Here is a 25,907-nt window from a genome sequence, read left to right on the forward strand (position 1 = left end):
AAAAATGTTGTTTAACATTCTAAAATGTAGGATTTCCTGCAGCTTTGATGTTTTGCTGAGAATGATTCTGAGGAAGTCTTCTTTAGTTTTTTGATATTTTTATTTCAAATCGTTTTTTATTGTGAAAAGCATTTCAAGATAACACATTTATATACATTCAGAGTTTTGTTTTAAGTAGGAGATAACACAAAACCCACCCTCACACAAACACACAACCCACCCTGGGACTTCCTGATCTATTACACTGTTGAGGCATTAAGAAATTAATATGGATAAACAAAAAAACATATTAACAAAATCACTGAATGTGCTGGAGAAGGGGATACCAAATCTCTTCGAATTTCTCCAGTCTGTTTGATAACACATACCGTATCCTTTCTAGGTGCAAGAGTCGGATCGTTTCGTCTAGCCACATTTTAGCAGAAGGGGTCTCACTTTTCTTCCAAAATTGTAAGAGAAGTTTCTTAGCTGTAATTAACATGTACGATAGCAATTTTCGTTGGAATACTGGGAGTGAATTAAACTTATCTGACACGCCTAGCACCACCAAAATTGGATCTGGTTCTAGTGAAGTCTCTATCATATCCAGGGCTGTACGCTTAGCTTTTTCACTAGGAGCACAGGTGCTCCTAAATGAAAAAATTTAGGAGCATAGATAAAAATTTAGGAGCAAAAATTCCTTGATGCAATTTTATTATTAACAAAGACACATACTGTACAAGGAGTACCTTTTCCACACACAAACACACATTTTACATGATTCTATGTATTTAGTTCATTGTTTTTACTTCTTTTTCCATCATTAGTTACACCTCACACACACACAACATCTCGGTCCCACCTTTATTAAAGAGGTGCCCTTTCTCCCTTTTGCCTAAAAAAACTAAATGTTATTGCCCTTTGTGGAATGTGGTTGCATTTACTTCCAACTGGGGTTGTGGTCTCTGAAATGTTGCTGCGTTGGTGTGCAGAGCCACAATATATAAAAGACTCCTCCAAATAATATTTTGATCCCATATTTGGTTTTTAAATAATAATAATAATAACAGCAAAGTAATCAGTAGCAGCATTCAAATGACTGTAAGGGCAGAGAAGTGCAACGTTTTCTCTTTGAAATGTAGAAAATGTCAGTGTAGAATAGAGTGTAATGGAAATACTTTAGTTTTCCACGTCATTAAAAAAGAAAATGCACATGAAAATGAAGTTTTGCCCTGGGTAGCATTAATATTACGCACATGAAAAGGAAACTGAGTAAAGAGGACATTTGCAATCACTTTCCATCCCTGCCAGTGTTGTGTTGTCTGCTACCATAAATAACTCAACTGTCCCCCTTTGACAACCCAGTGCTCCTAATCTCTACACCAGTGTGACAGATCCAAATGACAGAGGAGGCAATAAAAGTTGGGCTTCAAAGGTATCCTGGTTAGTACAGCAGGTAGAGAGCAGCACGACATGGCTTCACCTTCAGCTCTGCCTGGTGACAGAGCGCTAACTGCTACACACCTTCAGCACAAAAAACTCACTTTTCTCTCAGTTGGCGGACGTTTCTCCCCACACAAACGCGTCGGACTAACAACCGCACAGATCCTTCCAACATTAAAGTCTTACAGCTGTGTTAGTTAATAGAAACGAGCAGAATCCCCCTCCCCACCCCACCCAACCCCGAGTCAACACCGAAACTCGTCTTACCTGTGTGAAGGTTGTTGTCTTCCGGAAGCGGCTAACGTGTCGCTAGCTAAAACAAAGAGCTCCGCTGAACTCGAAGAAAAGCGAATTTGAAACAGACCAGAGACAGAGATCAGAGGGTCTACATTTCCCCGCTCGGTAACATTTAATGATAAAAAAAAGGAAATATTAAGTTGTAGACTCTTGTCGATTTGTACAGATGTGGGAATGGTTTTCTCTATATGGTATATTTATTTTAGGAGCAAAATGCGAATGAAAGGGTTGAAATACATACTCGCACATTTGCGACCGTTTTTTTTTTTCCCCTCGCACAATCAAATTTTAGGCGCAATATGCGAGCAAACGCTCGCACTGTACAGCCCTGATATCGGATATTGACTTAAATATCTGGACCCAGAATGGTGAAACCTTGGGGCAAAGAAAGTTTCTTGATATTTTTAAATGGGTACTTTATCCATATAAATTCAACATCCAGGTTTACATTGTATCTAAAAGTGTGTCAATTAAAAATTTGAAATTTGTGTAGATAATTAATTATTTCGACATGTGTAAACATAAAAATGACACCAGGTTTACCATTACCAAGTCTCATTGCGTTACATGGGCACTGTTTCACAGTAGTAAATAGGAGAAGCAGCAATACTTCTTATCTGAGGTAGAACTTGAACTCCTCTGTTTGTCAAAACTCGATGACACGAGGACAGATTGTACAGAAAGAAATAACCCGTAACAACATTTCTGGCACAGAAATCTTTTTAGTCAAAGGTCTTATTGCTGGCCCTGTGATTTAGCTTATATTCTGGAAATTGAGAATAGTTTTTTCTCCTCCCATCTTTAGGGAACTACAGGGAGTACCAGACACAGTTCCTGAAGGTGGGATTGTTCCTCCTCCCCTGGACTCGGCCTGGGCAGAATCCACCAGGAAAAAGGCTCTGCTCAAACTGGAGAAGCTGGATACGGACCTTAAGAACTATAAAGGCAACTCCATCAAAGAGAGCATCAGGTATGAAGCCATGACTTGGTGAATTAAACATATCTTTGTTACAGAGCACCAAAATAACTTTGTACTCATACTTCTTTACATTCTACGTTGAATGAATTCATGGTCTCAGGCTACAACATGGAATTTAGGGAGAAGTGTGATGGTTTAAAGCTGTCCCAGCTTCTTAGCAGCTGCTCAGTCTCAGACCTGCTGAGCAACTGAAAATGGAGGTTTGACTGAAAAAGCACACAAGAGGGAAGCAGGAGAGTTTTTTAACAGAGTGGAGATACAGTGTCAGTTTTTTACTGTTAAACAGTGACTCGCCTGTCGGACAGGTTTCAGGGCTGTATCCTGAGAGGGTTTGACATACAGGTGAATTTATGCAGCTCATCAGAGGCTGAATATGCGAATAAGCAAATATACAATAATAAAAAAAAAACTTAAACCTGTCATTTCTTCAAGTTTGAACTGCAGCTATTGCTTATTTTGGTAATTAAGTATTCTATCCATTATTTTATAAATGAAGGAAATGATGGGATAAGGAAACTCTTTTGCTTTATTTAATAATAACTATTCAAGAGTAAAGACGGGTATCTGAACAGGCAGCCCTTCCCCGGGAGAAACACCAGCTCAGTCTTGTCCAGGTTGAGCTTAAGGTGGTGCATCCACATCCACCCCGAGATGTCTGCCAGGCACGCAGCAATGCCTCCACTTGGGTGTCAGAAAGGGGAAAAGACAGAATCAGCTGGGTGTCGTCTGCATAGCAGTGGTAGGAAAAGTTATGGGAGTGGATGATAGAACCAAGAGATGTTGTGTAGAGGGAGAAAAGAAGAGGACCCAGGACCGAACCTTGGGGAACCCCGGTGGTGAGCCTACGTGGCTTCGACACAGACCCTCTCAGTGTTACCTGGTAGGAGCGATCTGTCAGGTAGGATGAGAACATGGAGAGTGCAGAGCCAGAGACCCCCATTCCCTCCAGGGTAGAGAGAAGGATGTGGTGGTTCACTGTGTCAGATGCTGCAGACAGGTCCAGGAGAACCAGGACAGAGGAGAGAGAGTTAGCTCCAGCAGTTTGGAGTGACTCGGTTACTGCTAGGAGGGCCGTCTCAGGTGAGTGGCCCACCTTGAACCCGGATTGATGGGGGTCCAAGAGGTTGTTCTGGTGGAGGTAGGAGGACAGTTGTTTGTTCAAGAGTTTTGGACAGGAAGGGTAGAAGGGATACCGGTCTGTAGTTCTTGATCGGTCTGTGGGGTCATTACTGTGGGGATCGCCCTGGTTCGGGGTGGCTGGGGGATCCTGCACTGCAGCCCTGGCTGTGGTGTGGATGCCGGCCTGCCCTGATCTGGGCGGACGGGGCTGTCCGATGCGGGACTGGAACCGGGGCCAGCTGCAGCGAGGACTGTAGCCTCTGTACATGGGGCGCCTGCTCAACCCACTACGCCACCGACCACCCCTCATTGCTTTAAAAATTTTTTTTTTTTTTAATAATTATTATTATTATTATTATTATTATTATTATTAAAAGCTGTGGGTAACAATTTATTGATAGCTCATTAAAGATACTTTCACTTACAACTGCCAAGTAGTCATGATGCATCGATAATTGTTTTATGATCCTTTATAAAAACTTTAATACAGCAGCAAAAAAGAGCAGTGGGACTAAATGCCTCTAACACGGCTGAAAAATCCCCCAGATCTGTATTTTACCATGGTTTGTCATAAATATCTGAAGATATTTAACAAAATACATTTATTCAGATTAGTACCAAAAAAACTGAACACACTTTCATTATGAAACGAGTCAAAATTCAGTATACCAGTTTTTGCTCTGTGTGCCCTGCTCCTCTGTAGCTTTTTGGACAGACAAACCCAAACAAGCACACAACCCTCGTGGCTGGTAACAACTTACTTTCCATGTGAAGATACATCCATCCATCCATCCATTTTCTATACCCGCTTAATCCAACTCCGGGTTGCAGGGGGCTGGCGAGAGGCGGGGTGCCCCCTGGACAGGTCTCCAGTGCATCACAGGGCCTCGATGTGAAGATGTAATGACATTGTATGCATGTGTCCGATTGTAAGAGTATAACAAACAAACAAAAAGAATGGAAGAAAATGGAAGAAAATCTGATAAGACAAAGTAAACAGGAGTGTCATTTCTTTTATTAATCACACTAATGGAACATGGGTGAATGGGCCAGCCGTTAAGTGGATTATTTTCTGACAAAGATGCTCGTCACTGATCACCAATCAGTCTCCTCTTGAATCCTGTCTGTTTACCATCTCTCCATCTTGTACTCACCATCCTTCTTTTCCTCAATCCAGGAGAGGCCATGATGATTTGGGGGACCACTACCTGGACTGTGGTGACCTCAGTAATGCTCTAAAATGCTACTCCCGTGCCAGAGACTACTGCACCAGTGCAAAGCATGTTATAAACATGTGTCTGAATGTCATTAAGGTAAACACCACACTGCTGCATTTACTCAACCATTGGATGTTTCCAAAGTTTCTGCTTCTACTTGCCAACATGTAAAACAAACACTCATCACTGCTGTTAGGATAAAACAACAAATACGAGACGTTTTTGTTTGAAATAAGCAAAAAAAATCTGCCAATGGAACTAGTGAAAACTGGCTTGTCGAGATTTCTTGAAATAAAATGTGATATTTAGGACTTTTGACATAAAAGTGATCTTGAAATTAGCTTAACAACCTCTTCAAATGTAAAATAAAAAGCTTGTTTCAAATGACTGAAAACAAGATGTTTTCAATACGTTTTCACTTGACAATATATTCAAGATGTATTGTCTTGAAACAAGTCCCTATATCTGGCTGAAATAGCACTTGGTAGGCAATGGTGTCTTATATTAAGTGTAATGAGATATTTTGACTAGAAATGAGACAAATATACTTGGTAAGATTTAAATTTTTATTCATTTATTTATTCATTCTCTTCATGAAGATCTTCCTGTAAAATGGATTGTTTGTTTATGCTTGCTACTGAGAGAGCAGTCTGCAAGATCTTTAACTGTTGAGCAAACTTATTGTGTGTCTGAGATGTTGATTCTTCAATCTAGACTTACTGATCTCTGAGGGTCTGAGCATTTCAAAGGTTACTGTGTCTGATGTGGGCCTGTCTGATCATTCCTGTGTTTTCTTTGAGAGTACGATTTCACTGCACACAAATGTCTCAGCAGCAGTGATCTCAAAACGGTGTAGAACTGAAAACAGTAGTGAGATCTTTAACCAGGTCTTCTCTTTAACACCTGCCCTGTCTGGGGGTTCAGTCAATGAGCTTGTCAGTGTTGTGGAGAAAATAGGAGACGAATCACGCGTCGGTCAGCCGTCCATTGGGGAGTTTATTGAACAAACTGTCACAGCAAATATGCATACAGAATGTACAAAATGTCCGCTGTCTTCCTTCTGTGATACCTCTTTATGCTTGTCTTTATCAAAACAACCGTACGTGGCACTCTCTGGAGGCGCCTAATGTTAAACAACTGATTCTAACTATCAACAATATTCATCTGAACCAGTCAGCAAGGCACACGATGTAACTAGGCCAGAAGTCATGACATCCTTCTCCCACATAGTCCCCCCTGAAATCACTTATCAGTGATTTAATAAAGAAATAATCTAAAATTAAAGAAAATCATCCTACATAGTTAACTAAGAATTAATTAACATAATCAACACTAAATTATTCTAATAATTCTACAATCTCAAACAACGGGAACATTTATGAATAAATGAACACGATTATATATACGCACCCGAATCACATTAAATGATTAAATGATTAAATTAAACGATATTGAATTCAACAACAATACAAGTTTTACATTGCCATCACACTTGTCCACTGTTCGCAGTGCATAGGTGCGAAAAACCCACCGGCTGCTACTTTCGTAACTCATGTTCTTATCTTGGGAAAACTCACCTACGGCCCCACCCCACTTGGCGACCGACCACTACCAAAGGTCGCACTCCGAACAGTTGACTACCACAACTGGCAATGGACACGTTAGCGATCCGTTCTGATTGATAATACACATAGACTGAATGCCTCACCTTCAAATCAATTAATCTAAGTTTTGTACCAAGTACAATACATAAAATTATGGATTATCACACAACAAATAGTAATAAAAAGCAATGTAATGCAGCTCTTCTAGTCCCGTCCCATCTCCCGTACTCAGGTGTCGTTTGCTTCTGGCCGAACATCCGTCCGGCTGGGTCTGGAACTGCTAAGCTAACTCTGGGAGGAGAGGTCGCCAGTACGTCACTCCCAATCAAAGAGATCTTCAGCATCTCTTCTCCCTGTCAGACTATACTTGGTTCCACACCCTCAAGGAAAGAATCTTGTGAACCGTCCGTTGGTAACCTTCATTCGTTGACCCGCTCTTCCATGCGTTGGTCCTCAGACCTGGTCTCGCACGGTCATCTGCCTCCTGATTTGTTCCACTTTTCGTGTGAACATCACTTGCAGCAACCACCTTCTCAGAATGGGTATGATGCAACACACCAATAGGGAAACCATCCTCACTATCAACAATATTGCTATTCCCGCTTTAACCGTCATCGCTCCCCCTTCTCCCAAAATCCCAAACAGACCAGTCCACCACCATTCACCTCCACCAGCATCACACATCAGCTCCTCTCGCCATTCTCTGATCTTCTTCATGGCCGTTGTAAACGTCCCATCAGCTGCAGTGTTCCCGGGTATAAATGTACAACATTTTTCCCCAACCATCTGGCAAACACCATTTTTCCCTTCTAATATCCATTCTAAAACTTGTCTGTTCTACCAAGCCATCCTACTCGTCTCATGTAGTTGTTCTCCAAAGCCTGCAACCCCTTCACTTGTGTAGTTAAGAATTCCCTGTTGGTTGTATTATATGTAATTAATCCACTCACCATTTTGTTAAATATGATCCATGGCAAAATAGACTCAAATCCAGCTGCAATCTCCCTGCGTGCTTTGAACTCGAAAGGAATCCCTCTCGGCTGCCCTATTGCATCCAAGTAAACGTGCTTATCCATGATGTAGTCACCACTAGACCTTTTAACTCTCCCTTTTTCCACATCCAAACCTCGCATCTCGTTTACCTTGTCATACACTAACACAACCGATGGCTTCTTCCTCACCAGTGCCCAAAGACCTATCCACCCGTTGGGTAGCACATTTAACAAAACATCATCTCCACACATCCAGTAACTCTCAGCTACTGGGTGTGTCTGATCCCCAAAAAGATATAGAGTTAAAATGATCATTTCTATATTTTCACATTATTGATCCAAATAAATAAATCCTAATAAATATTGGTTTCATTTAACAGTAGTATTACCTACGTGAGTTCCAAAAGCATTCAAACTCACCATCGTAATCTACTCTATAATCCGTTGGAGGCCCATCCTGTGATGTACTATGATTAAATTCAGCACAAGAAGACTCCAATTTGTGGCCCTTCCTTATTTTGAAAATAATTATGTAATTTATCTGGCCCAAACATCAACCTGCACTTAATACCACACATAGGAAACAATAACCATTTATCCTCTTCCGATGTGAACCTACCTTCTCTGCATTCCCGTTGCTGGACCACTGCACAGTCCCTGAAGGTGTGTGGCTCTGGAACAACAACAGGCAATGCTCCTGGAGCGTCTGCGCATATGAGACACTCTGTCGCTGTCAGTTCTCTCGTAGTGTCCCATGCCCATCTATATCACATATCCTGTGCTGCCTTAACCCATCTTCCACAGTTACACTGTTTTCCTGACTCCACCTGTGCATGTACACTCCGTCTGTTCTTGCATTAACATGATTATTCTGTCCCGTAGTGCTAATGGTATCAAATCCCCCTAGACTTCCCCGAAAAATCTTTCTATTCTTACAACCATTGTGAACAACTTCTTCTGACCCGAGGACAACATGATCTCCCCAGATCGTCCCTTCGTTGTGGCGTCCGGAGGCGGTGATTTGGTCATCTCCTCCTCCGGACCCATGATCCACACTTCCTCACACTTCCTCACACTTCCTCACACTTCCTCACACTTCCACCAACCTTTATTCCCATGTACTTACTCACGCTTAACCGATACCTCTTCCCGACTAGCTCTAGTGTGTATTGCTGGCAAAGTTTGTGGCGTGGCATGGTCTGAGTGGGTGTGTATTGTTGCATCATACTCATCTGACCCAGGCTGGCTACTTCCCTGCGGGGTGGCTTCATCACGGGACCCTTCCAGCCTCTCCTGTTTGCGGGATCCCGTCCAACATCTCCAGGCCTCGTTCTCCTGAGCCCATGCTGTCGGCCAACACCCACACCTAGATGCTCACAGTGCCAGAAATCTTAACCTCTTCCTTTTGTTAATCCTTTCCCTCGGACTCGACTCCGTCTGTGTCTTTAGTTCGAACCTTAGTGCAGTGATTCAAATGGTACCATGTGTTGCTACCTTCCATTTGAACTGCTGTTGATGTTACTCGCACCATTGTGTACGGTCCTTTCTGTCTTGGCTCAAGCCACTTCCTTCGGAACACTTCGATGTGCACCTGGTCGCCCGGCACCACTGGTCTCTCAACCAGCTGTTCGAGACTCAAGTCTCTGGACTCCTCCTGTAGATAGATTGTTCTGTGGATTGCAGTTAATTGCTTCATGTAAACTGTCCACTCTGTTCGCAACTGCTCAAGTGGGGGCCCTTTAAAGGGACCTCTCAACTGAGGTTAGCATTTTATGCGGTGTTAGTGCGTGACTCTATATGTCTACATACGAAATCTCATTAGTGCAAGCAGCAAAGCATCCAGTTAGTTTAGTTGAAGCACAGATTCAATTCAATTTCACTTTCCAGGTACCTTTGATCCTCTCAACCATCCCTTGACTCTGTGGATGATAAACGGCCCCACAGCGCTGCTTGATTCGCAGCTGCTGCAGAATGCCTCTTGCACTTTTCTAAACAAACACTTAACCATTATTTGAGCTAATCTCTGATGGAATGACAGACAGATGAATCAATTACCTTACCAAAAAATTTTTTACGACTATTTATCCAATATGTATGACCAATATCCTTGTGATGGCGCGACCTCTGGCTCCAGTAACACCATTGGTGCCAAAACAGCAAGCTGGCACTTTGATGCTACTTTCGCTGCCTCATCAGCCGCGTTATTACCTTTACCGACCACTTCGTTACCTTTACGATTATATGACACTTTATCACTGCCAATTTTCAATTGTCATGACTGCAATCAGCTCCTTCATTTGGACCTCCTGTCGCACTGGACTTCCGTCTGACCTCCTGAACCCTCTCTGCTTCAAAACTGCTTCAAACAAATAGCAAATATCATGAGCATATGCAGAAACTGTGTATACATTTGCCACCTTACCTTTCACCAGTCAACATGCTTCCGTTAATGCCTTCAGTTCAGCCAACTGTGCCGAACATGGCTGTTCACACTTCTCAGCTTCCACTGTCACAAGTTTTCCACCTTCCTGTTTCACAACTGCAAAACCTGCATGATTACCCAAATGATCTCACAACATAAGTGACGTCAGCCTGCACAAGTGAAGTTGCTTCTAAGTCAGGTCTCAGTTTAATGTATCTCACAGCTTCTGCCACACGCTCATGTGGTTCTCCTTCAAACTCATGTGGAATGACATCCGCAGATCCCGATGTAGTACACTTCTGTATTCTCACATCTGGACGTGTCAAAAGATGCACAACCTGCAAACATCCTGTCCGAGTCACAACATACCTACTCTGATTTATTAGTTCTGAAATCTTATGGTGTCTATTGGAGACATATAAGAAAAATGGCTTCTCATAGTTTAGTGTTGCCGGTTTTGGATGACTTTTGCTAATTTTGTTTCAAACTTTCAAAGGCTAACTTAGCCTCGTTTGTCCTCTCCAGTTGTGCTTTCAACCTTTGATCTTTGGATTTTCCATGATTCCTTCCAGAGGAAGCACATTTTATTGCCAAATCTTCCCAAGAAAAAGATCATACTTGTTTTATTCTTAATTTTATTCATTAATACATTTATTTATTTTGGACATGGCGCTTTACTTACTCCCACCACGTGGGATGGAGAGATATCAGTAATTCCCTATGGGATAAATAGATACTCTAACTTAGGCTATCAATGCTAAAATTCAAATTCGAAACTTGGTTTTGTTTAGATTTTACAAATATTTTAAATTTTAAATTTAGAAAAATTTGTTTTGTTTTGTAATAGTGACATATTTAAATTTAAGTTATAGAAACTTAGTAATAGTGACACATTTAACTTAAAAACTTTGTTTTGTTTTGTAATAATGACACACCTGAGGGCGGTTTTTAAACCCTTTTGAGTACGTCTGATGTAAGTGTACTTCTTACCTCTATATGTCAATGTAAACCAATACTGGGATTCCTCTGCCAGAGGAACGCCTTGGACCTGCCGGGCCACTTGCTCCGCCCCCCAGGGACTGGCCACGGTCCTGCCGAACACTCGGGTTTCTCGGTGCTCTCAGACAGCTGTAAACAAAGTGTCCCCTCTCGCCACAGGCCCAACATGCCCCCGAGGACCTTCGTCCTCCAGGTGCACCTCTTCTTGACCTTTGACAGGGTCGACGATGGACTTGCCCCTGTGATGGCTGTTCAGCGGCCCCCGCTGTCATGGCCTCATTTTGTACTTCTTGCTTCGCTTGCAGTTCTTCTAACTGCAACCGTGCAAGTTCCCTTTGCATATCCTTCTCCTGCTCCTTCCGTTTCAGTTCTTTTCTGTATTTGTTTACTGCATGCACCACGTGGTCGCGGAATTGTCCATGTGACATTGAATTCAACCCCACCACATCCTCCAGCCTCCCCTGAACTGGGGCAGGCAGAGCCTCTTTGATGGAAACTCTGAACAATGTCACCCAAGCTGGGCTCTTCTCAATTTCTCCCTCAGACTCTTGTCTCCATTTCTTCAATTGTTGTGCAATATACACAGCCGGACTCTCTGTTCCTGACAGTGGCTCCCCCTTTAATGCTTCGAGGTCCACTCCCACAGGAAACTCATCTCGTAACGCTCTCCAGAGTGCAGCTCGATATGCATTAAAGTCAGTTCCATCAGCTCGGTGGCTTAACATCCAGTCATTCTCACTGTGTCTCAAAATGCCCTCCATGGTAGAAGTTCCAAAACACAGTGCCCACACTGCCTTAATGTGTCCCACAGACAACAGTTTATGCACAGTCTCTTGTTCAAAAGCTCTTATCCATTTGCTTGCACCTGTGTGAATGTCCGGCAATCGAGCAACCAGCCCCCCGTAGGACGAGCGTCTGCCACGGCACATACTGTCCCTGCGTCATTTCTATCAAACTCGGTGCTGACGCTGTTGGACTCTTATGTTCTTCAGAAGATGCCTTTTGAACTGGAGGTGCCAGTTCTGGTGATTTTTGATATTGTGGGAGCTGTCCCCTTGCCTGATCTGAATTACAGACGGCGCCTGGCTCAGGAGCTCCATGACTGCTTGATGTAGCTATTTGTGGTTCTGGACGTTCATGAGATATTTTGTGATCTTTTATTTCCGAATCTCCTTGTATGTTTACTGCTCCTGGCAGTGTTGGATATAACTCTGCATTTTCAAAGGAATGTAAAACTTTCAACTCTTGAAAGTCAATTTAAATTAAACTAACTCTAATCAATGCTAATTTAATGCTCGGCTAAATTTAGCTTAGATGCTGCTAATTATTGGATTGGATATTGTCAATGCTAGTGTTCAGGTTGGCCTATGTTAGCTTTGAAAGCTTATGCTCTAGGTTGGTTTTTTAAACTTAAATTAAACCAATGTTAATTCAATGTTAGGCTAATTTAGCTTTTTGACTTCTAGTTTGGAGTTAGGTTACTATTATTGCTAATGTTAATGTTTGCTAACCAATGCCAATTGATGTTAGCTTCCTAGCTGTTGCTAATAAATGCTAACCTATTGCTAATTAAGATTTAAACCAATATTTGCCTTATTGCTATTGCTAATCAATGCTAATTGTGTTCCTGATCAATGCTAATAATGGCTAACGAAATGCTAACGAAATGCTAACAAATGCTTACTATTGCTAATCAATACTAGCTTCCTTGTTGACCAATGCTAATCGAATGCTAATTATGCTATTCAATGCTAATTATACTATTCAATGCTAGTTATCGCTAATCAATGCTAGTTATTGCTAATCAATACTAATTATTGCTAATCAATACTAGCTGTATTACTAATGCTACCCAATATTAATTTATTGCTAATCGAAAGCTCAGTTAATGCTTACTCTGTTTGAAGTGACTCAGGCTAAAGGCGTTGCCCCCCCCTTTTGCTCACATCCGGATGCTTCCGAACCAATCCATACACAATGTCTCTCTACCAATACAGATGATACAATGCACGTCACAGCTACGTCAATTCTGACCAATGACAATGAAAAAATATATATTTTTTTTTGACCAATGAAATCTTAACACACCTCTAAATCTACCTCCAATGAAACACGTCTGGGACACGTAACTTCTAACCAATAAAATATGAACACACCTCTAAGCCCGCCTCCAATGAACCACGTGAATTCTAACCAATCAAATATGAACACACCACCACGTCTACTTCCCAGGCTGTTATTAACTCCTCCCAAACATAACAATTGAACCACACCCCTACTCAAAATGACGTTTGTCACATTTTTGTAACAAGTTAAGAAAGAGGAAGAAATACAATCTGTCCAGCATTGGACAGGGAGAAATACCAATTGCCCTATTCATCACCTCAAAATGACGTTTGTTAAGAAAGAGAAAAAAATACAATTTAACACGCTGTGGACAGGGACAATACAGACCAAAAGATACAGAAACAATGCATAAGCGAAAACTCTCTTTATCAGGAATGTCAACAATGCCTTAGAGACAGAAACTCTTCTCTAAGATTTGCGAAACCCTCATTACTCGACTGATAACAACTCCGCAATTAGCACATTACCTAAAGAAAACTAATAATTATTACAGTTCAACCATAAAGTGCCCTGGGAGACAAGGAAAGAAAATGCGGTCACACACGAACATTTGCAGCTGTAGAAAAATGCCAAGGACAAACCACGCGCCTACACACCAGCCGCGTGAGCGCGCAGCACTCTCTGTCCCCCTGAAAGCCAAACACCTTCACTCGCCTGTTGAAAATAGAACTTTAGAAACTTAACACCAATCACAGCAGTATTCAGTAATTCAATAGTAACAAGATGCACTCAACGAAAATACAGAATCTTAAAGAAATAAACACAGCGTTTAAAAATCACAGCTCTTCACTGTAACAACACCTTATTTCAACAAACTATCAATGCAGCAATTATAACAATGAAGCAATTATAACCATGAGCAAATCTGAGTGTCTCTGCACTCACTTAATTTTTATTTGGCCTAAGATTATAAGTAGGACGTTGTGTTAACTCTATGTGTTAACTCAAAATGACTAAAATACTCAAAAGTCAAGGGATGAGATGAGAAACTTGATTCATCATACAAAATAACTTTTTCTTCTTTTTAGATTCACATAAAACAGCAGGATTTCACACACACTGACAGACAAACAAAGACCGGTCACACACACTCACACCAAGTCAGTCGATCAAAGTTTTGTGTCAGTCACCGTTCAAATCTTCACAGTTTTAAATTATCAATTTCTTTCATTTAGACTTTTAATTTTTCAGGAGATGTTGGTGTCGGCAATATATGAAATACAAAATGTGTTTTCTCTACAAGCCTTGTGATATGGTCTCTGACCAAAGCAACAGATGCTGACGTGTACTTATCAGCTTCCCTATGACCTCTTATAATAATCTCCTGTGGCCAATTTATATATACATATATATTTAAAATGTGCCCGTATAGAACTGGAATTGACTTTTTCGGAGCTTTCTTGAACTGCTCTTTTGATTCCACCTTCAAACTTTTATGTTCGCAAGTCAATCAATTACCAGCATTCGTCTACTCCTTGACTAGTGAAAATAATTTTCACATATATTAATGACTAATGTAAGCCGTAGTCCCACGGTAGCCCAATCCCCAATGCATTAAAGGTCGGCCATTGGCTCTATGACATCACTATGAATGGGTGATTTCCACCCTGCCCGCTCTAAAAGCGTATCCACTATTCCAGTTTAAACTCATCGATTTATTACCTGCCCGAGCATTAGCGACTAGCCTGCTTTAATCACCACAAAAAATACAACAACACAAGCCAGACCAGCTGCTCACAGCTGTCTGCTTTACCAAACACGTCTCACACCAGCTGCTGTTTACCCAATTTTTATCTTAATTCAAACTGGCTCCTCTTGGCCCAAGATTTCCAAACAATTTCAGCAGCCCCCCTGCGCAGAGGTAACAATGAAATGCTTACCGATGCAGAATCCGTACTCTCTCCTGTGTTCTTTTAAATTTGGGGAAGCCGGACAAAAGCGGTCAGCCGTGCTCCACTAACAGAAATCAGCTGCGTAATGGTAGGAAAAACATCCAACCTGCTGGCTTGTTACAGCTGATGTCGGTTGTCGGGGCACAAGGACACGCTTCGCCGGGATCCAGATGCAAAATCTCACGAATTCGGGGTCACCATTATGTTGTGGAGAAAATAGGAGACGAATCACGCGTCGGTCAGCCGTCCATTGGGGAGTTTATTGAACAAACTGTCACAGCAAATATGCATACAGAATGTACAAAATGTCCGCTGTCTTCCTTCTGTGATACCTCTTTATGCTTGTCTTCATCAAAACAACCGTACGTGGCACTCTCTGGAGGCGCCTAATGTTAAACAACTGATTCTAACTATCAACAATATTCATCTGAACCAGTCAGCAAGGCACACGATGTAACTAGGCCAGAAGTCATGACATCCTTCTCCCACATCAGTAGCTTCAATGCTAAAATGTTAAATGTTATGGATGCTATTGCTCCCATTAAGGTGAAGGTTATCTCTGGAAGGAAGAAGTCTCCATGGCCAAATTCCACACTGGTGAAAAATGGAAAAAGAGAGTGTCGGAAAGCTGAGCGCAGATGGAGAAAAACAAATCTCCAGGTTCATTATAACATCTATAAAGAGAAACTTCACTCTTATAATTTACAACTGAGGAATGCAAGAAAGTCCTACTTCTCTAACATCATCACCAAAAACAGTCCTAATGCTCCGGCCTTATTTGCTACAGTTGACAGGCTAACAAACCCTCCTGTGTTGGTGGAAACTGAACTTCATTCCACCATGGCCTGCAATGACTTTGCCAAATTCTTCACAGACAAAATCCAAAATATTAGACAAGCAGTTGGTGCATCATCAGCAGCAGGTTCAGCATATGTACTGTCTCCACTGAAAACCGCTTTAAACACCATGACACAGTTCCAACCCATTAACAGCAAAGACCTGGAGGACATCTTACGTCAGCTGAACTCCTCCTCTTGCTGTTTAGACATCCTGCCAACAGCTTTTTTCAAAAGGGTCTCAAAGATTTTGGAGTCAGACCTGTTACTGATGGTGAACTTGTCTTTAATGTCAGGTGTGTTTCCAGAGCCACTAAACACAGCTGGAATCGAACCTCTGCTGAAAGAGACACAAATGAACAACTACAGGCCTATCTCAAATCTCCCATTTTTAAGTAAGATCATTGAAAAAGCAGTTTTTCAACAGCTTAATTACTTTTTAAAACAAAATAACTGCTATGACACCTTCCAGTCAGGTTTTAGACAGCACCACAGCACTGAGACTGCTCTGACCAAAGTGTTTAATGACATATGTCTCAATACAGACGGTGGAAAAATGTCTTTTTTTTTATCAGATTTATTGTCATGCGTACATATGTACACACGAAATTTGTCCTCCGCTTTTAACCCATCCAGGTTGGCACCTGTTTGACACACATGCACATGCACAGGGTCACACAATTGGAGACAGATGCCAACCTGGAGCGGTGGGCAGCCATGAAGCAGCCAGAAGGCGCCCGGGGAGCATGGGGGTACGGTGCCTTGCTCAAGGGCACCTCAGCATGTCAGTCTTAGTTTTACTAGATCTCAGTGCTGCATTTGATACAGTTGACCACAATATATTACTGAAACGACTGGAAACTGGGCGGGTCTTTCCGGAACTGTACTAAACTGGTTCAAAACATACTTAGAGAACAGGAAATACTTTGTGTCAATAGGTAACTTTACATCTGAGCACACAAGAGTCACATGTGGAGTTCCCCAAGGTTCCATCCTGGGACCTCTTCTGTTTAACATCTACATGCTCCCACTGGCACAGATTATAAAAAACAACAAAATAAACTATGGCTATGCAGATGACACGCAGATATATATTACAATGTCACCAGGAGACCGAGGCCCTGTACAGGCTCTTGGTAAATGCATTGAGGAGATTAATGGCTGGATGTGCCACAACTTTCTCCAGCTAAACAAAAACAAAACTGAGGTAATTGTCTTTGGAGCCAAAGAGAAACGATTACAGGTCCCCACAGAACTTCAATCTATACACCTAGAAACTACCAACCAGGCCAGAAATCTGGGTGTAGTGATGGACTCGGACCTAAATTTGGAAAAACACAATAAGGCAGTAACAAAGTCAGCCTACTATCACCTTAAGAATATATCGAGGTTAAAGGATCTGATGTGTCAGCAGGACCTGGAAAAACTAGTCCATGCATTCATCTTTAGTAGGCTTGATTACTGTAACGGCATCTTTACAGGTCTACCTAAAAAGTCAGTTAGACAACTGCAGCTCATTCAGAACTCTGCTGCTCGAGTCCTCACTAAGACCAAAAAAGTGGAGCACATCAGTGCAGCTCTGAGGTCTTTACACTGGCTGCCTGTCCATCAGAGGATAGACTTTAAAGTTCTGATGCTGGTCTATAAAGCTCTAAAAGGTCCAGGACCAGAATACATCAGTGACCTCCTGACCCAGTATGAACCTTCCAGACCCCTCAGGTCATCTGGATCCGGTCTTCTATCAGTTCCCAGAGTCAGAACCAGACATGGAGAAGCTGCATTCAGCTTCTATGCTCCACATGTCTGGAACAAACTCCCAGAAAGCCTCAGATCAGCTGGAACACTCAGTGTGTTTAAGTCCAGGTTGAAGACACACCTATTTTCAGCTGGGTTTGAATAAAGCTCCAAACTTAATCCCATTCTAACTACTGATTTTATCTGATTCTGTCTATTGTTCTTATTTCATGCTTTTTATTTCTACTGTTTTAATGTCTCTGTAAAGCACTTTGAATCGCCTTGTAGTTGAATTGTGCTGTACAAATAAACTTGCCTTGCCTAGCAACCAAAGAGAAAACCCTTCCAGAGTGAGTGATGGGGAACCTCAGCAGACCACACCATGCATAAGAATGGATTACAGAAAATGTTAAAGAATAACAGCTGTCTGTGGAGGAAAATGTTAGATTTCACAGCATGTTTAAAAAAACTAGGCAAGGCAATTTTATTTATAGAGCACAATTCCTACACAAAGTAATTCAAAGTGCTTTACAGCTACATAAAATCACAAGAATGCAATAAAATCATTAAAAAAAAAGAATAAAAAACAAAAAACCCATTAAAAATAATCATTAATTCATTCATTTAAAAGTGAAGAGTGCAGATAAAATACTTCCAGGTGTCATATGCACAGCTAAATAGAACTGTTTTCAGCCTGGATTTAAACATTGTCAGAGCTGAGGCCTGTTTCACATCTTCTGGAAGGCTGTTCCAGATGTTAGGAGCATAAAACTGAAACGCAGCCTCATCTTGTTTAGTCCTGACTCTGGGCACCAGCAGGAGACCCCTCCCTGAGGTTCTCAGAGCCCGAGTTGGTTCATATGGCTCTAACATGTCAGAGATGTACTTTGGTGCTTGACCATGAAGAGACTTGTACACGAGCAGAGCTGTTTTAAAGTCTATTCTCTGAGCGACAGGAAGCCAGTGCAGAGACCTGAACACTGGACTAACATGGCACTCAGGTCCAGCAGAACTAAGACTGTGACTTTACTTGCATCTATGTTCAGGCGGATGTCATTTGTCACCTTGATCAGAGCTGTCTCAGTGCTGTGGTGGGGCCTAAAGCCTGATTGGAAAGTATCAAAAGCATTGTTAGACAGGAGAAAGTCACTAAGCTGTTGGTATACAACTTTTTCTAGGACTTTGCCTAAGAATGGCAGGTTTGATATGGGCCGGTAGTTGTTCAGTACTGTGGCATCAGGCTGCTCTTCTTTAGAAGAGGCTTAATGACAGCGGTTTTTAAGGCCTTTGAAATGTTCCAGTCTGGAGTGAGATGTTGACTAGATGAGCGAGTTGTGGTAACGAACTGCTCAGCACAGACTTTAGAAATCTAGTGGGCAACTCATCAAGGCAGCACGTTGATGAACCCAGAACTCATTACCGCCGACGTGAATAACTATTTTACTGTATCCATCCATCCATCCATCATCTTCCGCTGGTCTGGGGATCGGGTCGCGGGGGCAGCAGCTTGAGCAAAGAGACCCAGACGTCCCTGTCCCCGGCCACTTCCTCCAGCTCTTCTGGGGGGACCCCGAGGCGTTCCCAGGCCAGCCGAGAGACATAGTCTCTCCAACGTGTCCTGGGTCTTCCCCGGGGCCTCCTCCCAGTGGGACGGGCCCGGAACACCTCACCGGGGAGGCGTCCAGGAGGCATTCTCACTAGATGCCCGAGCCACCTCATCTGACTCCTCTCGATGCGGAGGAGCAGCGGTTCTACTCCGAGCCCCTCCCGGATGACCGAGCTTCTCACCCTATCTCTAAGGGAGAGCCCAGACACCCTGCGGAGGAAACTCATTTCGGCCGCTTGTATTCGCGATCTCGTTTTTTCGGTCACTACCCACAGCTCGTGACCATAGGTGAGGGTAGGAACATAGATTGACCGGTAAATCGAGAGCTTCGCCTTCTGGCTCAGCTCCTTCTTCACCACGACGGGCCGGTGCAGAGCCCGCATCACTGCAGACGCCGCACCGATCCGTCTGTCAATCTCCTGCTCCATTCGTCCCTCACTCGTGAACAAGACCCCGAGATACTTGAACTCCTCCACTTGGGGAAGGATCTCATTCCCATTCCCGACCCGGAGAGGGCATTCCACCCTTTTCCGGCCTCCCCGTGAGCTGTCACCTTACCGTGGTGGGGGGGTTTGCGTGCCCCAATGAGTCTGGGAGCTATGTTGTCTGGGGCTTTAAGCCCCTGGTAGGGTCACCCATGGCAAACAGATCCTAGATGAGGGACCAGACAAAGAACAGCTCACAAAACCCTTATGATGAGTAATATTTTTGGATACCGTGTTCCTTCGCCCGGACGCGGGTCACCGGGGCCCCCCCCTGGAGCCAGGCCCAGGGGTGGGGCCCGCCGGCGAGCGCCTGGTGGCCGGGTCTGTGCCCGTGAGGCTCGGTCGGGCACAGCCCGAAGAAACGGCACGGGTTCCCCTTCCTACGGGCTCACCACCCGTGGGAGGGGCCATGGGGGTCGGGTGCAGTGTGAGCTGGGCGGCGGCCGAAGGCGGGGACCTTGGCGGTCTGATCCTCGGCTACTGAAGCTGGCTCTTGGGACGTGGAACGTCACCGCTCTGCTGGGGAAGGAGCCTGAGCTGGTGCGCGAGGCTGAGCGGTTCCGGCTAGATATAGTTGGACTCGCCTCGACACATGGCTTGGGCTCCGGAACCAGCCTCCTCGAGAGGGGTTGGACTCTCTTCCACTCTGGAGTTGCCCGTGGTGAGAGGCGTAGAGCAGGTGTGGGCATACTTATTGCCCCCCGGCTGTGCGCCTGTACATTGGGGTTCACCCCGGTAGACGAGAGGGTAGCCTCCCTCCGCCTTAGGGTGGGAGGACGGGTCCTGACTGTTGTTTGTGCTTATGCACCGAACGGCAGTTCAGAGTACCCACCCTTTTTGGAGTCCCTGGAGGAGGCACTGGAGAGTGCTCCTCTGGGAGACTCCCTCGTCCTGCTGGGAGACTTCAATGCTCACTCATTTTACTGTATTTCCGATTATCCTTAGCCAGCAGTTTTAAATAGGATCCTACGTCTCCCACTCTGGCCCCTGGAATATAGACACCTCCCCTATGACACTCCAGAGATCAGTGAGTGAGGCAAAGTGTGATTGTAGCCATTCAGAAGTGTTTACTGTGAGTGTGTATGCTCGTAACAGTGGCTGTCTTCACCTCTTTTCTGCTTCCTGTATGGTGCTTTTTTACTTGCTTGATAATATTATTGGCACATTCAAACACGTGGTATTGAAATTGACCCAACAACTTTTTCCATCAACACCTACACCAGGGGTGCCAGGGTGAAATTGGTCAGGGGGGCAGATTTCTTTTCAAGTGAGACCTCAGGGGGCCGGATTTCACTTTCAGACTGAAAAGGCCAAACACTGACTCAACACATGGATAGGCAGGTTATTTGAAATGATCCATGAAGGCCTACACATCAAAATGAAATTGCATTGGTACCAAAATAGCCTCACAATGAGGCCTACAATTACATACATTACAATTACAACCTAAACCAGGAGACAGTTACCCTCTAAAAATGTAATATTTTCCTATCCATGCAAGTAGCCTACATTTATAAATTACAAATACAACAAAATAGACACTAGGTGCCAGAAAAATACACATTTCCTACAAATAACACAAGTGTAAACTCTTAATTACTTTCATTATATTTATTGAAGGCTTGCACATGAAAAAACGTCAATGCAGAATTAGGCCAAATAAAAGAAAACCAGGCCAAGTAGGCCTAAACAAGTCACAGAAAGTAAGCGCCAGAATTAAGTACTCCAACAATAGGTGACAACAATAATGTGATTGAATATCAGGTAGGAATTAGTAAAACAAAAAGGTTATTCAAAAAATGGCCAAATATGAGCAATCTAAAAACATTAAATTAGTTCACAACAGATGAGGCACACTTTGCCAGTCATCACAAGTCAACCCCAACCCCTTTTATTCCCTTCCACCCATATCACCCTGGGTTATGATAAATGGGGAGACCAGCCTACTTCAGCTACATTTTACTTGTCGAAGCCAGACACCTTTTAACTTTCACAAGCTTGTCCATATCGGGTGACAGTTTCTGAGCAATGGCTATTTTCATAACATCATTTAGATGTCCGTGCGTTAGGCGATTACGCACTTTCGATTTATTAATATTCATCACGGAAAACGCCTGCTCACATAAATATGTTGTCCTAAACATACAAAGTATTTTACCTGCAAAGGCCGTGAGCATTGGGTACTGTGGTGGCAAGGATTGATAGAATGAATCGATTGCAACAGATGCGTAGTTATCCACAAGCGGTGCGCAACACTGCAGTTCTATCAGTTCCATTTGAATCGTCTCTGGGACCTCGGAAGCGTCAATCGTGAATGGAGAGCGAAAAAGCGCAAATTCCTTTTCCAGTTCAGTAAAAACCGTGAATCGATTGTCAAACTCATGCTTGAGTCCGGAAAGCAAGTTTGCGAACTTGTCCATGCTCTGATGTTTGACAGGCTGAGACTTTAGATGGGGGAAGTGGGCTGCATTGCACTTGGAGAGCTGCGTCTTCCATAATGCCAGTTTACTTTGAAAAGCACAAACACTATCATAATACTCTGTGACGAGTTTGTTGCGGCCCTGCATAATAACATTCAACACATTTAGGTGTTCGGTAATATCTACTAAAAAGGTAAGATCCCTGGTCCATTCTGGGTCGTCCAATTCCACCACAGGCTTCCCTTTACCCTGCATGAACTCGGCTATCTCTGTGCGTAATTTGTAGAAATGTTTGAGCACTGCGCCTCGACTCAACCAACGCACATCCGTGTGATAGGGAATGCCGTTTTCCAATAAAAAAGCGTCGAATTGCCTGTGGTTAAGTCCTCTGGCTCTGATAAAATTCACAGTGTTAAAAACAACACGCATGACATGCTCCATTTTCAGGCTTTTGCAGCACAAAGCCTCTTGGTGGAGTATACAGTGAAAGTTCCAGAATACTTGATCTGGATTAGCTATGTTTACCTTCGCTCTCAACTTCACAACTACTCCTGCCTTTCTTCCTATCATAGAAGGCGCACCGTCGGTAGCCACACTGACAGCGAGACTCCAGTCCACCTCCAGATTATCCAGGGCCCCGACAAGACTAACAAACACGTCGTTAGCTGTGGTGGTGTCTGTCATTGGCACGACTGACACAAACTCCTCCGTGATATTCAGGGAAGCATCCACTCCGCGAGTAAATATCGCTAATTGGACTACATCAGTCACGTCAGTGCTCTCGTCGAGAGCAATAGAGAATGCGATGAAGGACTTAACATTGTCTTTAAGTTGACTCTTCAAATCACCAGAAAGTTCTTCAACTCTCTCCGTCACTGTAGGTCTCGATAAGCTTATGTTAGCTAGAGCTTGTCGCTTGTCAGGACACACTAGCTCGGCTGCCTTTAGCATGCAGGTCTTGACAAATGCACCCTCCGAGAAAGGCTTGGATGCTCTAGCAATTTCCCAAGCGATGATGTAGCTTGCCTTCACTGCCCCTTGAAACGAAGTAAAATGTATAAGTTAACGAAATTGAGCCATTTCAGAAATGGTGCACTCAAAAATAAAAAATAATTATAAGCGTTGACAAAGATATGTATAAAAATAAAACAAACCTTCGTGTGTATCTCGACATTTGGAGAATACGGCTTGCTGTCTCTGTAGCGATGATGCTAGTTCGTTTAGCATTTGAGTCCGAAGTTGCCCTGTGTACTTGCAGTATTTCTCGGTGTGTGTCTCATAGTGCCGTTTGATGTTATACTCCTTTGCTACAGCCACTTGTTGAGAACAAATAAGACACACGGGTTTGCCTCCTACTTCCCAAAAGAAATAGTTTTCTTTCCATTTATCCTGAAAGATGCGACATTCAGTGTCGACCTTCCTCTTTTTTGACAACATGTTGGTTGATAGCGCGCAGCTGAGGTGAGCCCCGCAACAGACCAACTGACGGATCCCACAGAAAATGAAATAATTAAAATAATAATTTTGATGTGATTAAAACCAACAGATTAACTGACGGATTTCACGAAAATCGGCGGCACTGTAATACCATTCAAAGGATATCTGTTGGAACAGGGAAACACGAGTTAATGACCACAATAATGTCACATATACATAAAGAGAGTAAAGTGAGGAAAGGTGTGACAGATGAGGCCCCCCAGCAGTCTGGGCCTATAGCAGCTTAACTATGGGATGTTTCAGGATTACCTGAGCCATCCCTAACTATAAGCTTTATCAGAAAGGAAAGTTTTAAGCCTGGTCTTAAAAGTGGAAAGGGTGTCTGCTTCCCGGACATTTACTGGCAGCTTATTCCACAATAGAGGGGCCTGATAACTGAAGGCTCTGCTTCCCATTCTACTTTTAGAAACTCTGGGAACCTCAAGTAAACCTGCAGTCTGAGAGCAAAGTGCTCTGTTAGGAAAATATCTTATAATGAGATCTTTAAGATATGATGGAGCTCGGTCATTAAGAGCTTTATATGTAAGGAGAAGAATCTTAAATTCTATTCTGAATTTAACAGGGAGCCAATGAAGAGAAGCTAAAACTGGAGAAATATGATTTCTGCTGTTAGTTCTCATCAAAACTCTGGCTGCAGCATTTTGGATCAGCTGAAGGCTTTTCAGAGAATATGTGGGACAGCCCAATAATAAAGAATTACAGCAGTCCAATCCTGAAGTAACAAATGCATGGAGCAGTTTTTCTGCATATGTGAACTGCTGCGAATAAAGTCTGAATCCACTTGTCTGCATATTCTCTTAAAATGTTTGATGTTTGTGAGTGAAAACTGCTGAAATTTGTACATATAAATTCCACTTGTTTGAGTGCTTGTTGTCGTACATGATGGCATACGGACGTATATTTAAAAAAAAAAAAAAACACATCAAGGATAAACTAGATTTTAGGGCTTCTGTCTATATATCTTGCAACAATAAACCTTGATAAGTTCCACACCATTTTAAAGCGGCGCCTACTCTGCATGCCAATATTAGATTTCTGTTCGACCCTCTAGTCGTCTGATGCGGCAGTGACTGTAAAATGAGTGGACTCTGTGTCTGAGGTTCTGCAGTTTAGTTTTAAAAGTGTACTGACACTTTGGTGTGCTGCTCACTAGGTTTCTGTCTTACTATAATAATAAAAAAATGACAGAAAAAGCTGTTGGAAACGTAAATTTGAGGTAATAGTTTTCACAACTGTTAAATGTCACATCTTTATATCTAAAACATGACTCTAAGCTCAAGATCTTAGTATCAATATGCTGAAGGAACTCCTTTTATCCAGGAGCCTCAAATTCTGACTTTTCCCACATGTCACACTGAGTGAAAGACAGGATCAGATTCTCCAGGCAGTGCACCCCAGCTATAAAAAAGACCGTTTTAACATGGGAAGTTCCCGTTTTAACATTGGAAGTCATTGAGCTGCAAGGAATGAGTGATCCACCACCACTTTGATTGGAGATGTCTTCAAGAAAAATGCGTTTTTCTTGAAGACATCTCAAAGGTGACAGAAAATGTAGTTTTTATCTAAATGTAGTTTTTATCCATTATATCTGGAAATGTGCATTCCAAATCCAGTCCAAATTTGGCCAGATTTTAAAGCAAGAACTGGTCCTGGTTTTACAGATGTGTACAGTTTATTAAAAGATGGACAAGTGGACCCAGTGGGAGGTGCTACAGTATTCATTATTTAATCATTTTTTACCATCTTCTTTTACTATAGAGCAGTGTGCAGCCCCTCTGTTTTTAGCCCACACATACTCCCACTACATCGGTCCTTCCCCTCTAAAAGCACAGATGCACTGAATGCACAGAAGTTACACTGTAGCTACCCTCAACATGTCTGTTGCATAATTTTAGCCATTTAAAGAAGTTAATGTAAGTAAGGCAAGAAAAATGAAGGGATTATGTTGCTTATGTATTGTGTCCTGTAAATATCTCTAACCCACCTTGCTAGCTCAGGGGCACATCGGCAACGGATCGACATTGACCTCCATTCCGCCTCTGTACTGTGACAAATGATGCGATGCATGATCAAAGTGCATTAGTCCAGGCTTGTAAATGCATGTGTGAAAGAGGCTAGAGTAACCAGGGGAGTTCCTCAGGGGTTGGCCTTGGGAACACTCCACTTCATTCTATATATCAATAACCTTCATTAAAAAAAAATCTAATGTCAGTTTACACTTTTATGCTAAAATTTATATTTACAGTATATGTACTGTGC

General features: G+C 42.8%; 1 protein-coding gene across 1 annotated transcript in view; it reads left to right on the forward strand.

The window, feature by feature from the left end:
* gps1 (G protein pathway suppressor 1) overlaps positions 1-25,907 on the forward strand; it is a 65,740-nt gene that overhangs the window by 14,867 nt on the left and 24,966 nt on the right. The window contains exons 4-5 of the mRNA XM_075454952.1: positions 2,525-2,689; positions 4,995-5,130. Of these exons, the coding sequence (XP_075311067.1) occupies positions 2,525-2,689; positions 4,995-5,130 (301 nt within the window). The remainder of the gene's footprint in view (positions 1-2,524; positions 2,690-4,994; positions 5,131-25,907) is intronic.

Source organism: Odontesthes bonariensis, chromosome 21 (assembly GCF_027942865.1).
Source record: "Odontesthes bonariensis isolate fOdoBon6 chromosome 21, fOdoBon6.hap1, whole genome shotgun sequence".
In the NCBI taxonomy this organism is placed as follows: Eukaryota; Metazoa; Chordata; class Actinopteri; order Atheriniformes; family Atherinopsidae; genus Odontesthes; species Odontesthes bonariensis.